Source organism: Oncorhynchus keta, chromosome 4 (genome assembly GCF_023373465.1).
Source record: "Oncorhynchus keta strain PuntledgeMale-10-30-2019 chromosome 4, Oket_V2, whole genome shotgun sequence".
In the NCBI taxonomy this organism is placed as follows: domain Eukaryota; kingdom Metazoa; phylum Chordata; class Actinopteri; order Salmoniformes; family Salmonidae; genus Oncorhynchus; species Oncorhynchus keta.
The window spans coordinates 31,385,020-31,398,253 of record NC_068424.1 but is presented as its reverse complement, the minus strand read 5'-3'; the positions used below and the strand labels follow the sequence as shown (position 1 = coordinate 31,398,253).

Genomic DNA, 13,234 nt, shown 5'->3' with positions numbered 1-13,234 from the left:
AGGGGATTTATAGCTGGTTTAAGAGGAAAACACTGTTATGGTCAACCCTGCTACTTTAATTACCTTTTGTTCGTTCTTACTATAGTCATTTTTTTATTTCACCTCTTGAGATGTGAAAACATGTTTTTTATGAACATGAACAGAATGTTCAAATTAGGTGAAACAATTCATACATTTTTTCTTACCAAGTTACACAATAAACTCTATTCGTGGAACGACCAATATGGCAATGAACAATTAATTGCAATAATGCTTTAAAATTGCTCCGAAATGTCTTCATCATTGGTGTTTTTGCTTTGGCTTTGGCTTTAATCGAATCATTTTCATCATTGATGCGTGTTCTGTCTGGATATTTTGATTAAAACAGATCAAGCTACTATATTCTATCAGTGAAAAATGTATTGAAGCTTTATTTAGTAATTTCAAGAATGGAAGATCAAGATACATTTCTTAATCAAAATCTAATTAAATCCCCCTGCTGTAAGAAACTCATTACACACACACACACACACACACACACACACACACACACACACACACACACACACACACACACACACACACACACACACACACACACACACACACACACACAGACAACACACTAGTGAGATACATATTTGCCCACTGCATAATAAAATATTGCACCTGTTAACCCTGTATAATTAAGACACTAGTATTGTCAACAGAAGTGGTTATTATTATTATTACAGTGAGTCAGATATGCCTTTTTAGTAACCCTTGTTTATCACTCAATACGATAAGAGGTGCCCTATTGCCTGGTTTAAATGATCCTACTCCTGGATGTGGGTCGTATAGTCATTAACAGATTGAGATTTAGCAGAAATACTGTTTGTGTATCTACTCAGGCAAACAGTGGACATGGTGATCAAGGGGGGTATTGTGCAGGTCCACTGATGAGTTCCGTGACTCATATAAACTCCTTCTGTCCTTTGTGTATAGTGTGATATTGGCTACAGATGTTATGAAGGCTGTATAAACTCTGATCCTATCAGAAAGCACGAGTAAATCTGGTTCGCTCTGTGAAAATGTATGAGTCAGTGACACATCAAATAAAGCCTGGAAAGAGCTGAGCAGAGGGCTCCGTACCAAATAGCACCCTATTCCCTACATTGTACTACTGGTCAAAAGTAGTCCACTATGAAAGGAATAGGTGATATTTGTGACACACCCTTGATATCTTTTCGTGAGGGGTTTGTCCTTGTATAAACACAATACTATATTTGTTCTAAACAAAAGAAAGAACATTTATTCAAACTCATCTGAGTTTTCTAGATTGTGGTCAGGCCTTGTCCTCTTAATAACAGTTGACTTCATGTTTTTGGTAGCAGTAAAAACTTATGGTTACAACAGCCAGCTGCAACCTCAATTAGCCCTCTCAGCTGGGAATGGCTCTAATGTTCATTAGCTTCACTTAACGATTTGTGGATATTCCAAACAAACAAACATTTACATTTACATTTCAGTCATTTAGCAGACACTCTATCCAGAGTGACTTACAGTAAACCTTTGTCAACAAAGTGAGAACGGGTTGGTTTCAGAGTGGCCACATATTATGACAGGAAGTAGCCAAAGCACTTTGTGTAAACCCTTAATGGCATGACTCAGAAATGATGGGATATAAATAACCTCATCAATCTTCCTGACAGGCATCCACATCCTTTTTTTATCCCTGCACATCTGAAATGATGATGGGTTATTGATTGTGTTCTTGTTATTAGATTCCACCCCTCCTAAAATTGGATGATATTTCTGGGAATTATATCTTTCTGATAAGAAAAAGGTATTCAGCTGCCAGGTGATCAGAAACGTTGTCTTTAGTATTAGTTTATGATCGATTTTTTGTGACTTGTGTTTATGTTGTACATGCCTCATATAGCATTTGAATCTGTCATGTGTGAATGTTGCATATGTATATATATATATATATATATATATATCTTTATCTACATTTCCCTCTGGGAACAATAAAGTGATTATATTATATTTAACTGCAGTATATTTATGTTCCCTTCATGTGGTTCAAAATAGTCTACATACATTGAATTAGCATGGATACTTATATTTAATTGTAAACATTGTATTCATAGGGCAAACTGTCTAGAATAGTTATTAGACATGAAAATAATATCTACTGAAAATGTATAGTCTGCCTATAATATCCACAGTATTTAAAGGTCCAATGCAGGCCTTTAATTTTTAAAAATCAATATCAAATCATTTCTGGGTAACAATGACAATTGCTCGGACTGTCTGGGAGTGGAGTGGGGAGGGGGAAACTGAAATCTAGCTGTTGACAGAGAGGTTTGGAACTCTTTTTCTTAGTTGTCTATTAGGCTAACTAATTTACTGCCTGGTGATGTCAGTCTGAAATTTCAGGCAGTCTTTTCAAACGGTTTTTACACTGAAAGGGCTTTATCATTATTTTCACAGTATTATGGGAATATATAAAAAACTGCTTCTACACCTGCATTGCTTGCTGTTTGGGGTTTTAGGCTGGGTTTCTGTACAGCACTTTGAGATATCAGCTGATGTACGAAGGGCTATATAAATACATTTGATTTGATTTGATTTGATATAAAACACGGAAAAATCACGTGTTTGACTGCATTGGGCCTTTATTGTTGGCAAACTTCATGACCGACCTTTCTCATTATGACGCACTTACTCCACATCACCACTTGGGAGCGGTGCTCGCTCAGCGGTGCTTGGAGCGGCCACTTTATGTAAGCGACGTTTTTCTGAGCAACTTTTCGTTTCATCCCTGGAATGAAAAATACAAAAAGTACACGAGTATCTATCTGCAAGCGGTTCTTAAATGTTCGTCACAATACGTCAGAGTGAGGGTCTGAATCATTCACTAAAGATTCCACACATGATCCTGACATGGGCGTGAAATAGACAGACAGGCAATGGTCAATCATGAATGATGAAAACATGCGGAACTTTGGGATTTTGTATAAAACAAAGTATGTTGCTTCTCCATGATCATTTCCACTGATTGCTATTTCTCATCATAAAATTTCATTCAGCACCTATAGATAATATTGAAAAACTGGATACAACATTTGATATCATTTTCAATAGAATATTATTTCTGAATCTGTGTAGAAGATCCCTATTACAACAATGTACATGTTGTATTTTTTAGACATCTTGTGGGATCTTTGTTTTATAAACAAATAAATGCTAAAAATCCAAATATTCTCATATGGTAAATAAACGTCATTTAAAATGTTTATTTTATTTAACTAGGCAAGTCAGTTGCGAACAAATTCTTATTTACAATTACGGCCTACCCCGGCCAAACCCCAACCCGGACGACGCTGGGCCAATTGTGCGACGCCCTATGGTACACCCAATCACGGCCGGTTGTGATACAGCCTGAAATTGAACCAGGGTCTGTAGTGACGCCTCTAGCACTGAGATGCAGTAACTTAGACCACTGCGCCACTCGGGAGCACCGCTGCGCCACTCGTTCGAGCGTGTGCACAACAGAGAAAAGCCTATGTCTAGGTGTATAATGCGATGAAGGCACGGAGGCTATATCAAGTCCTAAAACATTTAGAATAACATTAAATAGAGAGTGAGAATGTACATATTGTTTTCCTGTTTCAAAACAACTTTTTGTGTGCAACAAGCACCCCAAGCCTTCACATTTTCTTGTTAAAACGCGGCCATTCAACCATTGCTAGTTCCAGGGTTGCCTCGTTTCAGCACCTGAGTACTGGACATCTCCCGCTCTGTTGCCTACCTATCATGGGCCAATGGAGATGCACGCCCTTGACCTTGATCATTTCCACCATATATGGCTATAATTGAAGGGTGGATCAGGTTGGTTTTAAGTTTGACGGGGGCGATTTGATTTTAGTCATTTGATTGAGGTATTGAAATGAACCACGCACATTGACCTCACTTGGCATACCTCCCATCTATGTCACGCTGACAAATATTAGCATTCATTCATTGTCCCACAATTACGTGATTGAACTAAACATGCATATGCACTTTATGACTCCGGCCATCTCATTGACGGGAAAGGAAAAGTACTACATTATTACATTCGGAGAGGATGGGGGCGATGACGTAGATAGTATCCCCTAACGTGACTAGTGAAAAAGGCATGCCATTCGATTCAAGAATAAAAAAGCCGAGGGAAGCAAGTCTTCAGAACAAAAAGTTTCCTCTGTGAAGACAAATGTTTGGCCTCTTTCTCCCGGGGTTGTGTGCATACAGAGATCCGAGAATCGCGTTTTATGTGTGACCGCACGGAGGGTTGGACAAATTGAAGGAGCAACAGGAGGCGGCAGAGACGCTTTCCAGAAGAAGCAAGGGGAGAGAGAGAGGGAAGGAGAGAAAGGGAGAGAGAGAGAGACTATCTCACTCTCCCAGTCGTAGTTGCAACCGGATCGCATACAGCGTCTATTTCGACACTGGAATAGGTACGTGATGCTTTCCGAACTTTTACGCACACAAATCGAGAATACAGCAACAGGCTTGGGTACTTTAGAATGTTTGGAGGTAATGTTTAACACTTTAGAATGTTTGGAGGTAATGTTTAACACTTTAGAATGTTTGGAGGTAATGTTTAACACTTTCGAATGTTTGGAGGTAATGTTTAACACTTTAGAATGTTTGGGTCAACACATTTTAGGTACTTTGAGGCACTGTTGAATAGATGGGGAGTTTTTGATCATTTTTTTGTAAGCTTATTACATTATTCTGCAAAATTGAAGAATAACCTATCCATTCTTAAAATATGCATTAATTTCGTTTTTCCTCAGTCTGACTGTGGAAATGTTAGATAGCCTTCGCACATTTAACGTTGTGATATTTTTTCCCCCACAGCAGGACAATGTCTAGTAAAGCGACTTTAGCCTTACTCATCTATGGAATCATAATGCACTACAGTGTCTACTGCTCACCTCTCGGGCTTAACTATCCTAACCTTAGGTAAGGTACCTGTTCACCCCTCATTCAACTGAGCATCTCTGCATGTAAAGGATTTGTAAACTGAACATTGGCAAACGCATTGTTTCTGCTGCTGTGAGCGCCTGGGACGAGCACAGCAGTTTGTTTATCAGTTATACCTGCAACCACATAGGTATATAGACCTATGCCATTTAATGCTACACACATTTTTTTTTCGTTCAATCAATGTGTGTATAATTTTTATTTCGTTTATAGCTAAATTAATACGCAATATTTTTTACATTTTCAGAGTATCTTATTAATTTGGGTATAAAATTAATGCAATAGCCTACATTGGAAGATACTGGTAAATGTGTTTTATTTTCAGTGTCAATATGTCGCAATGTTTGTTATGAGGGACTTTAGAGCACTTGGAGTCATATCACTGGAACAGGGCATATTAGCAGCTATTGGTAGATCAAGCGTCTGATACAGAACTGTAGCTCTGCGTGCAGACGCGTCCCATGGGAATGACAGAGAGGCGTAATTTTCTGAGGAATGAGGCAAACGAAGGAGCCACTAATTCACAGAATAACAAAATCGATTTATTGTGATTCTCTTAACTAAGAAGTCATAATCTGCATCATTTTATTTTCGAACGAGAACTCTACATTTTCTTTTTGAGATCAGGTCATGATGTTATTTCATTCACAATGGCAAATATTTTAAATTAAACGTTTTTCTCTTCCTATTTCCGATGGGGTGGGGTTTGGTTGCCTTTTAAGGGCTATAGCCCATGTTTCGACTAAATTTGTTCTGTAAAGTGATGTAGCCAAATTAGGATTGGCCGATAGCAATTACAATTATTTAGAATTTAAGCAGATACATGTTGGCTATTGTATCAAACATGTATATATAAAATATATAGGCTACAATCTAAAAAATACATTACTCATTTATTTCAGTGTTTATTTTCAGAATTGGTTTGGTCATGATAATGCACGATCATAAAGCATATAATATTCAAATGCATTTCCGATTTCAGACTTGAAAATGAGGTTTATGACGAGGATGGGAATTCGTTACCGGCCTTGGCTTTTGACAGCGATCAAATTGCTATAAGAAGTCCCCCGTCTGTGGCTGACGATTTGTACACTTTATACTACCCACCGGAGAAAAGGTGACTATCATTATCACTATTCTCAACCGATTGTTTGTAATGTTGTTGACGTTCTTGCTAGACATTTCATTATTTGGGCTCGTATTTCTGTTCATCTATGTTATATGTTGTGTGTTAGTAAATGTACTGTACTGTCAATAATCACATTTTGTTGTAGAACCTTTTTTTGGGGGGGTCGGTGGTACTGGTACCCTGGTTTTCCAACGAAACTGATCGGAAAGCTTTTGTGGTATAATGTAGTAGAAAGTAGGCTATTTACTGAGCAAATTTAAACATAACGAAACACATTTAATCTGAACTGGCCATTTCCAAAGTCATAAAAGTAACTATTCACTATTAAAGCTCACATTTTGGAAAACAGCTCATATGACGAGTTGGATTTGGTATAGGCTACATTAATGTTGCCACTTAACGCTGGGTGTGTGTTGAGTGTGGTCATTTATTGTTTGGCGTTTTATCATCCCAGAACGGAAAGGCATGCAGACGGAATGTTTAATAAAGCCTACAGGAAAGCGCTGGGTCAGTTATCAGCAAGAAAATATCTTCATTCTCTGATGGCAAAGCGTGTAGGGTAAGGACATCTTCTTGGTTGTCGTCTCTTATTTTGTGATCTAAGTTATTTTTTGGTGTTCGTTTTTCTTTTAACTCTGATATTCATTCTGTTTCGTTTAATTTTCCCGTGTGTCTATGTGTGTGGTCTTCCCACCTGAATTTGACGCCTTGACGCGCAGAGTAGGTTGACTTGATAAAATCTTCAAGAGTGCAAATCCGGGTGCGGCATTAGATCGAATCGGTGAATCTCAGTGCTGATATTGTCTCTTTAAGGAGCAAAGCACACGATACACGTGGCTGAATACATTTACTTTTCATTATGAATAATTAATGTGGTGGATTAGTCCCAAGGGTTGAAGATAAATATAGGCTTCAATTATTCCCTACAATATCCTCAACCAGCCACCCTAACCATGATGATATCGAAATAAAAATATATTTCGGAGGGTTGATTTAAAAGCGTAAATTTAAATCAGAACTGTGCAGCGCATCCTATGGGCTACAGTCCTCCGAGGCAGGGTATACGTCTCCTAACAGAGAGAACTCTTCTACTCTTCCCCTTTCTAGTGGAGGGAGCACCCTGGAAGACGACACAGAGCCTCTGTCAAAGCGACATTCGGATGGGATCTTCACAGATAGCTACAGCCGCTACCGAAAGCAAATGGCAGTCAAGAAATACCTGGCGGCAGTCCTTGGGAAAAGGTATAGACAGAGATATAGAAACAAAGGACGCCGGCTAGCGTATTTGTAGCGTTGCTAACCCAAACTACCATGTGTGTACAGCCCAGATCAAGTCATTTTGAGATAACTGAACAATTAATCAGTGGATCGCTCTTGTGTTCTTTAAACATGTATTTATGTATGAAGTAAAGCCATTAAAATGAATATTTTGATAATAATATTGTTTTTCTTTTGTACTTTAGCACTTGAGAACGCACAGATCTACTTTATGGACCAATCTTTTTGTTCAACCTAAATATAGCCTATATTTATTTATTTTTAGACCTACTTATAAAATAAGATTCAATTATGAGCAAATGATCAATATGCTCTTTACCCTGTCTTTTAAACATTTAAATATATGAATGTGAGGGAAATAAATAGTTTAAAAGACAATTCATGTATTGAATGTACATTTTTGGCAACTGAAATTAAGAGAATAGTGTCTTTATTTACAACAGCCCTGAAGACTTAGGTTTTCACCATATTCTACAAGACATAGACTTTGATGCCCTCCCGGATGGGGATGAGTTTGAGGCTATTTTGGGAGACTGGCTGAAACAGTTCTCTCCCGAATTTCCGGTGAGTTCCAGGCTCTTTCCCGAGGCCTTGTCTTGAGGGATGTCTCCTGTCTCTCCCTCTTTTTCTCACCGTAACCTAAACCTGTGATCTTACGCTCCAAATACTTGATACAACCCAATCGCCTCCTTTCCTCAATTGTGCTCCTGTCTCTCTAGAGATACTGTATCTACTATATTCACACCTATATAATGCATGTCAAGCATGCATGTACAGAATATGTATGAACGTGAATATAGATGCATAGATATGTTATACACATATACCGTGTGTCGATATACTGTACATATTTTTTTAAATTCCCCCTAAATATCCTATCATAGGCTGTAGGATAATAATGTGATGTCAAACAGTATTATAAATAAATGAATATTTTAAGAGCAAAACAGACATGACCCAACTGGCTTTAGAAGCCTTACATATGGTGGTAATCCAGCCACTAAAGTGAAATACTTGTTAGAATGTCCCTTTGACCCCTATACGACCCCGATATATAAGATGAGGACCAGAGTGCTTTTGAGCTTTTTCTTTTCTTCCGGTTGTTCTTCTTCAGTGTTAACGAAAATAAGCTTACACTTTTGAACTTTGTGCAAAGTATCTATCTTGTGTTCCTCTCTAGTGCGATCCATGTGTTTGAAAAGATCTTGAAAACCTGGAATGCTGTTAAAGGTTTTCCATATGTCTCTTCTCGCCACATAAGAAGTATCATGAACATAGAATAACCTAGAATGTTAGCAGACTCGAAAGAAAGAAAGAAAAAATTCAGACCGTTTCGGCTAACATGATACTTTTTATATGGCTTCATTTAATTTCACAAATGTTGTTATTTTTCATGAGGAACATTGCAGAGGTAATCTGAAGACGTATGTGTTGCATCTTCCTGGTTGCTCTACTGTGCTTCCCCTCTATTGTCATGTGAACCAATGTAAAGCTAGACTGCATGATTAAAGTAATTGCACTAGCCACAAAATCTGTGCAAACTACTGCAATTGGCTGGTTTTGTTTGCTCACTGATTGACGTATCTACATATCTGTGTTTCTGGATGTTGTTTTGTTTTTGTTCTTCCCAAACATTACTGCACAACGTGTGTGATTGAACGTCTGACCCCTGTCCTCTGTCGAGGAAACTCGGATGAATGTACTGCAGAGGAGAAGCTCTTAGAAAGAGTCTTGTCATGTTGTCCCTTTTAGTCTCTTCTCAATGGGACTTGAGGCAAGATTTTGTTACATTCCAAATGTAATATATGCCAAAAACAATTCTTGAATGATCGTTGTTTTGAATGACCTATCCTGGCAGCCCAAGCGCAGCGCAGTAAAACTTCTACCTAATCAACAGTTAGATAAAGCCTTAAACATAATGAACCGTGCCTGTACTATTCTGAACACCACCAATCCCAAACTCGCTCCTCAGTTTACTTGCCTCTTTGCTGTTGATGTAAATGATCACAAGAAGAGTAGCAGAGAACCTGTTGAGTGCTAGATAGACCCAAGTATGAGAGGAGTGGGAAGAAGAGAGAGGAAGGAGGATAGCGGGTGCGAGAGAGGAGAACAAAGAGAAAGAGGGACACAGAGAAAGAGGGAGAGTCCATGACCAATCAATTTGAGAGAACAAAACAGTGGTCTTTGGCTTTAAAAGGGAGTTACCAGGCAAAGGTTTCCACACTTCATTAGAAGAACCTGCCTCTCTTCTCACTTGTACACATCAGTGACATATAGACAATGGTTATTCAGACAGAACAAGCCACACTTCTTCTAACTAGAAGCATGATTGGGTTAGTGACTTCTATAATAGCCATCCCGGGTTTTGGCAGCATAAAAAAAATTGCTAATAAGATCATGAAAAATGTTGCTTCTGAATCCCCACAGTATACTTCCCCTTCCTGGTCCCAACACCTCATTAGCCCACTTGCCTAAAAAGCAAGGAGATCTAACTCCAATAATGCAACAGGCAGATTCTACAGACACTGTAGGTTAGGTTTGAGCTTTGTGACACTGAGCAGTAGGACAAAGTTCTTCGATCTGTGCCTGTGTGTATGAAATCAATCTTTCTTTAATTCTGCATTCCCCTCCAGGCTTTGTGACGCAGGATGCAGCTTGCGGCTGTGGTGCCTTGCTCCGACTTTAAAATCGCCACGAATCACAGATGGCTATTTAGTAGCCCTACAATGCTGCACATCATCAGCTTACATTTCACCCTTTGGTTGTTGTTTTTGTGTAGCGCAGACATTTGATTGGATCTTTAGTGCCATTCGGTGTAGTCTCCGAGCACTCTTGCTCGCGATCATTTCTTTTGGCGGTTGTTTTTGATTTTTTTTAGAGCACATAGACTTAGATAATTGTGATAGATAGTTGCAAACATCATGATTACCCTCTCTCCATAATGTGTATCATTTTGAAAGCGCCAACAGCCTTACTAAACGTGAAGATTAAACTTAAAACATATATTTATTGTGTAGAAAATTGATATTAGAGAGTACTATTATAATGAAGAAGAAAAAATGGCGAACCCGCAAGGGTCAAGTCTATAAATGTTTAATAAAAGGTGTTGTAAGATTTGTATGAATAAATTTTTGTAAACAACACAATTTGTCTAATCTTTGAAACACATAACACTAGAAGTAGTTCTCCTGAGCACATACGAGAGAATGCTAGTACAGATAACTCTGCAGTACCATTTCTATACAACAATACACAATAATTGTTAGCCAATCTTAGTCCTACTCCACAGATATTATAGTGCACCCGTCCGATAGGTGTACTTTTTCACTAGCCCATCACACCAAAATGCCTAAAGAGAGAGATTACAGAGGAGGAGAGGACTAAATGAAAGAATAGGCACCTAATGGGCATCACAGAATTAAATAGGGGTCTAAATAATTCTCTTAAACAATCAACAAACAAAAACAACAACAAATGGATATAGAAGGAACTAAGAGTCCATAACTACATTCTTCTAAAAGCACCAGTGTTAAACATGTCCATGTTCTGCTGCTAGAAGTATAAAACAATTTCCCTTGCTGAGTGTGGATGCCTTTACTAAACAAATAAACAAATTACTGTGAATAGTCCATCTACAATAAGATACCACTACCCATAGGAATCATGGGTATGAGGATGAAAAAGCCAGACTGCTGCCTCTGCTCTGGTTTCCGAGAATCAGAGAACACTGAATTGCTGTTTGGTGTGAATTCTGTGAAACCCTGACACATCACTTGCCCGTGTGTCCATACCCCCATATCCCCAGACTCCCTTGGGATGGCACCAGTGGGAGGGTCAGACATGGGAGGGATCACCCGACCAGTACCACCCACTGCTGTACTGCTATACCCAGCATCCGACTACGACGTCACGGACGAAGATCTCAGACCATGGTGGCATCTCTAAAAAGCCTATAGTATATACCTCCCATTCTCAATAACACATTCTTTACTCTCGTAGCAAAGGAAAAGGAACATTGCCACTACCTCCCTCTCCAACCGAGATGCACAAATTGAGGAGCAAACTGAAGTAAAAGAGAACATTTTGCATCCTTACAAACATAGCAAAACACCAAGTTAACTCAACATGCTAAACAGTCAACCAAAACGCTATATCCAATACACACATGGAAATGTATGCAAACACATGGCATACTACATAGCCAATCCAACAAGTGTCTGTAGCTACTGAGGTGGCTCGAAGCTGGAAACTCCATCCAAAGCAGTCAATATTACCGTACACAACACTAATCAATATGTTGCTCCATATCTTCGTGTGAGGTTATGGATGAATCAGACACACACTATATATAAACAAAGTATGTGGACACCCTTTAAAATGAGTGGAATTGACTATTTCAGCCACACCAGTCACTGACAAGTATGTAAAATCGAGCACAGATGATTCTGTGTTTCCAACTTTGTGGCAACAGATTGGGGAAGGCCCTTTCCTGTTTCAGCATGACAATGCCCCTGTGCACAAAGCGAGGTCCGTACAGAAATAGTTTGTCGAGATCGGTGTGGAGGAACTAAACTGGTCTGCACAGAGCCCTAACCTGAACACCTTTGGGATGAATTGGAACGCCAACTGGGAGCCAGGCCTAATTGCCTAACATCAGTGCCCGACCTAACTAAAGCTGTTGTGGCTGAATGGAAGCAAGTTCCCGCAGCAATGTTCCAACATCTAGTGGAAAGCCTTCATAGTAGAGCGGAGGCTGTTATAGCAGCATAGGGAGGACCAACTCTATATTAATGCCCATGATTTTGAAAAAAGTATGTCCACATACTTTTGGACATGTTAGACTATTTACTTAACTGTAAATATGCATTTTTTGTAATGCAATTTTGATTCTTGAAGAATTGAACTTATAAATGCCTCATGAGCTCAGCTGAACTGTCGTACCCCATCGGAACCCCAAATATAAGCTTGTTTGACTACAATGTTCGTAAATGTTGTGAGTGTAAACAAACATGGTATAGCCTCAAAACACTTACAACTACACATTTTATTTCATGGATGGCAGCCATAGCTCTGTCTATGAATCTAAGAGTGGTTACATTTCTTCATCCCCATCCCTTAGCTTTTTATCAAAACAGGGGCGGGGAAGTGCTTTGTTATTGTTTAAATTAAGGCTTCTAGCTTTATACCCAGGCAGGCAGGCTCTTAACAGGCTGCTTGTGGGTTGCAGCTTTGTCAAGGGTCCAGTCCCACAATAGCTACAAGAACACCCAGTGCCTCAGTCCCCATAGTAACAAAGCAGAAGACAACAGAAGACAGACCTTCACGTCCATCTTAGAAGTGAAAATGAGCACCACATGATTTGCGTGGAATGAACACGATATGTACGAAAAGAGTTGCCACAGGAATCAAGTGCTTGTAAAGAAAAGCACGTACTATGCTGTTTGGACTTATTTTGGTTGATTGCCTTTTTTAGTTTTGTTTCCACACCTGTGTTCTGGTTGAGTTTCGTCTATATGGTTGACTTAGTGCTCAGTGGAGTGGCAATACGAGGCCTGAGTGTGTTCCACTGCGGTGGTGATGCTAATCAGAGTTGGGTCCTGTGTCAGGCCACTGTCTCTGTGCCCTCTGGGGCACCCTGGGTCTGTCCCAGAAGGGGGTGGAGGTGTGAGGTGGTGCCCCTGCTGGGTCGTGCCTCTCAGAGGTGCCTGGAATGCCACCATGAACCCCCCCAGCCGGACGGCAGCGGAACTTTTTAATGCCTGTCGCGCCGGATTGGAGCTAATGACCTCAAACTGAGCCCCCCACATTTTATGTGGCCACCGCAGGGACGGC

At 39.5% G+C, this 13,234-nt stretch overlaps 1 protein-coding gene across 5 annotated transcripts; it reads left to right on the top strand.

Moving 5' to 3' along the window:
• The first annotated feature begins 4,166 nt into the window (after positions 1 to 4,166).
• Positions 4,167 to 10,548, top strand: adcyap1a (adenylate cyclase activating polypeptide 1a). 5 transcript variants are annotated; one of them, XM_035759842.1, is made up of 7 exons: positions 4,167 to 4,463; positions 4,870 to 4,974; positions 5,978 to 6,112; positions 6,579 to 6,683; positions 7,232 to 7,366; positions 7,846 to 7,966; positions 10,036 to 10,548. In XM_035759842.1, the coding sequence occupies exons 2-7, from the start codon at positions 4,877 to 4,879 to the stop codon at positions 10,042 to 10,044; spliced, it is 603 nt and encodes a 200-aa protein (XP_035615735.1). In that variant the 5' UTR covers positions 4,167 to 4,463; positions 4,870 to 4,876; the 3' UTR covers positions 10,045 to 10,548. The 5 variants fall into 5 exon arrangements, with proteins under 5 accessions (XP_035615735.1, XP_035615720.1, XP_052361815.1 ...); XM_035759827.1 differs by having other exon boundaries at positions 7,846 to 10,548; XM_035759834.2 differs by having other exon boundaries at positions 4,460 to 4,542; positions 7,846 to 10,548.
• The last annotated feature ends 2,686 nt before the right edge of the window (positions 10,549 to 13,234 follow it).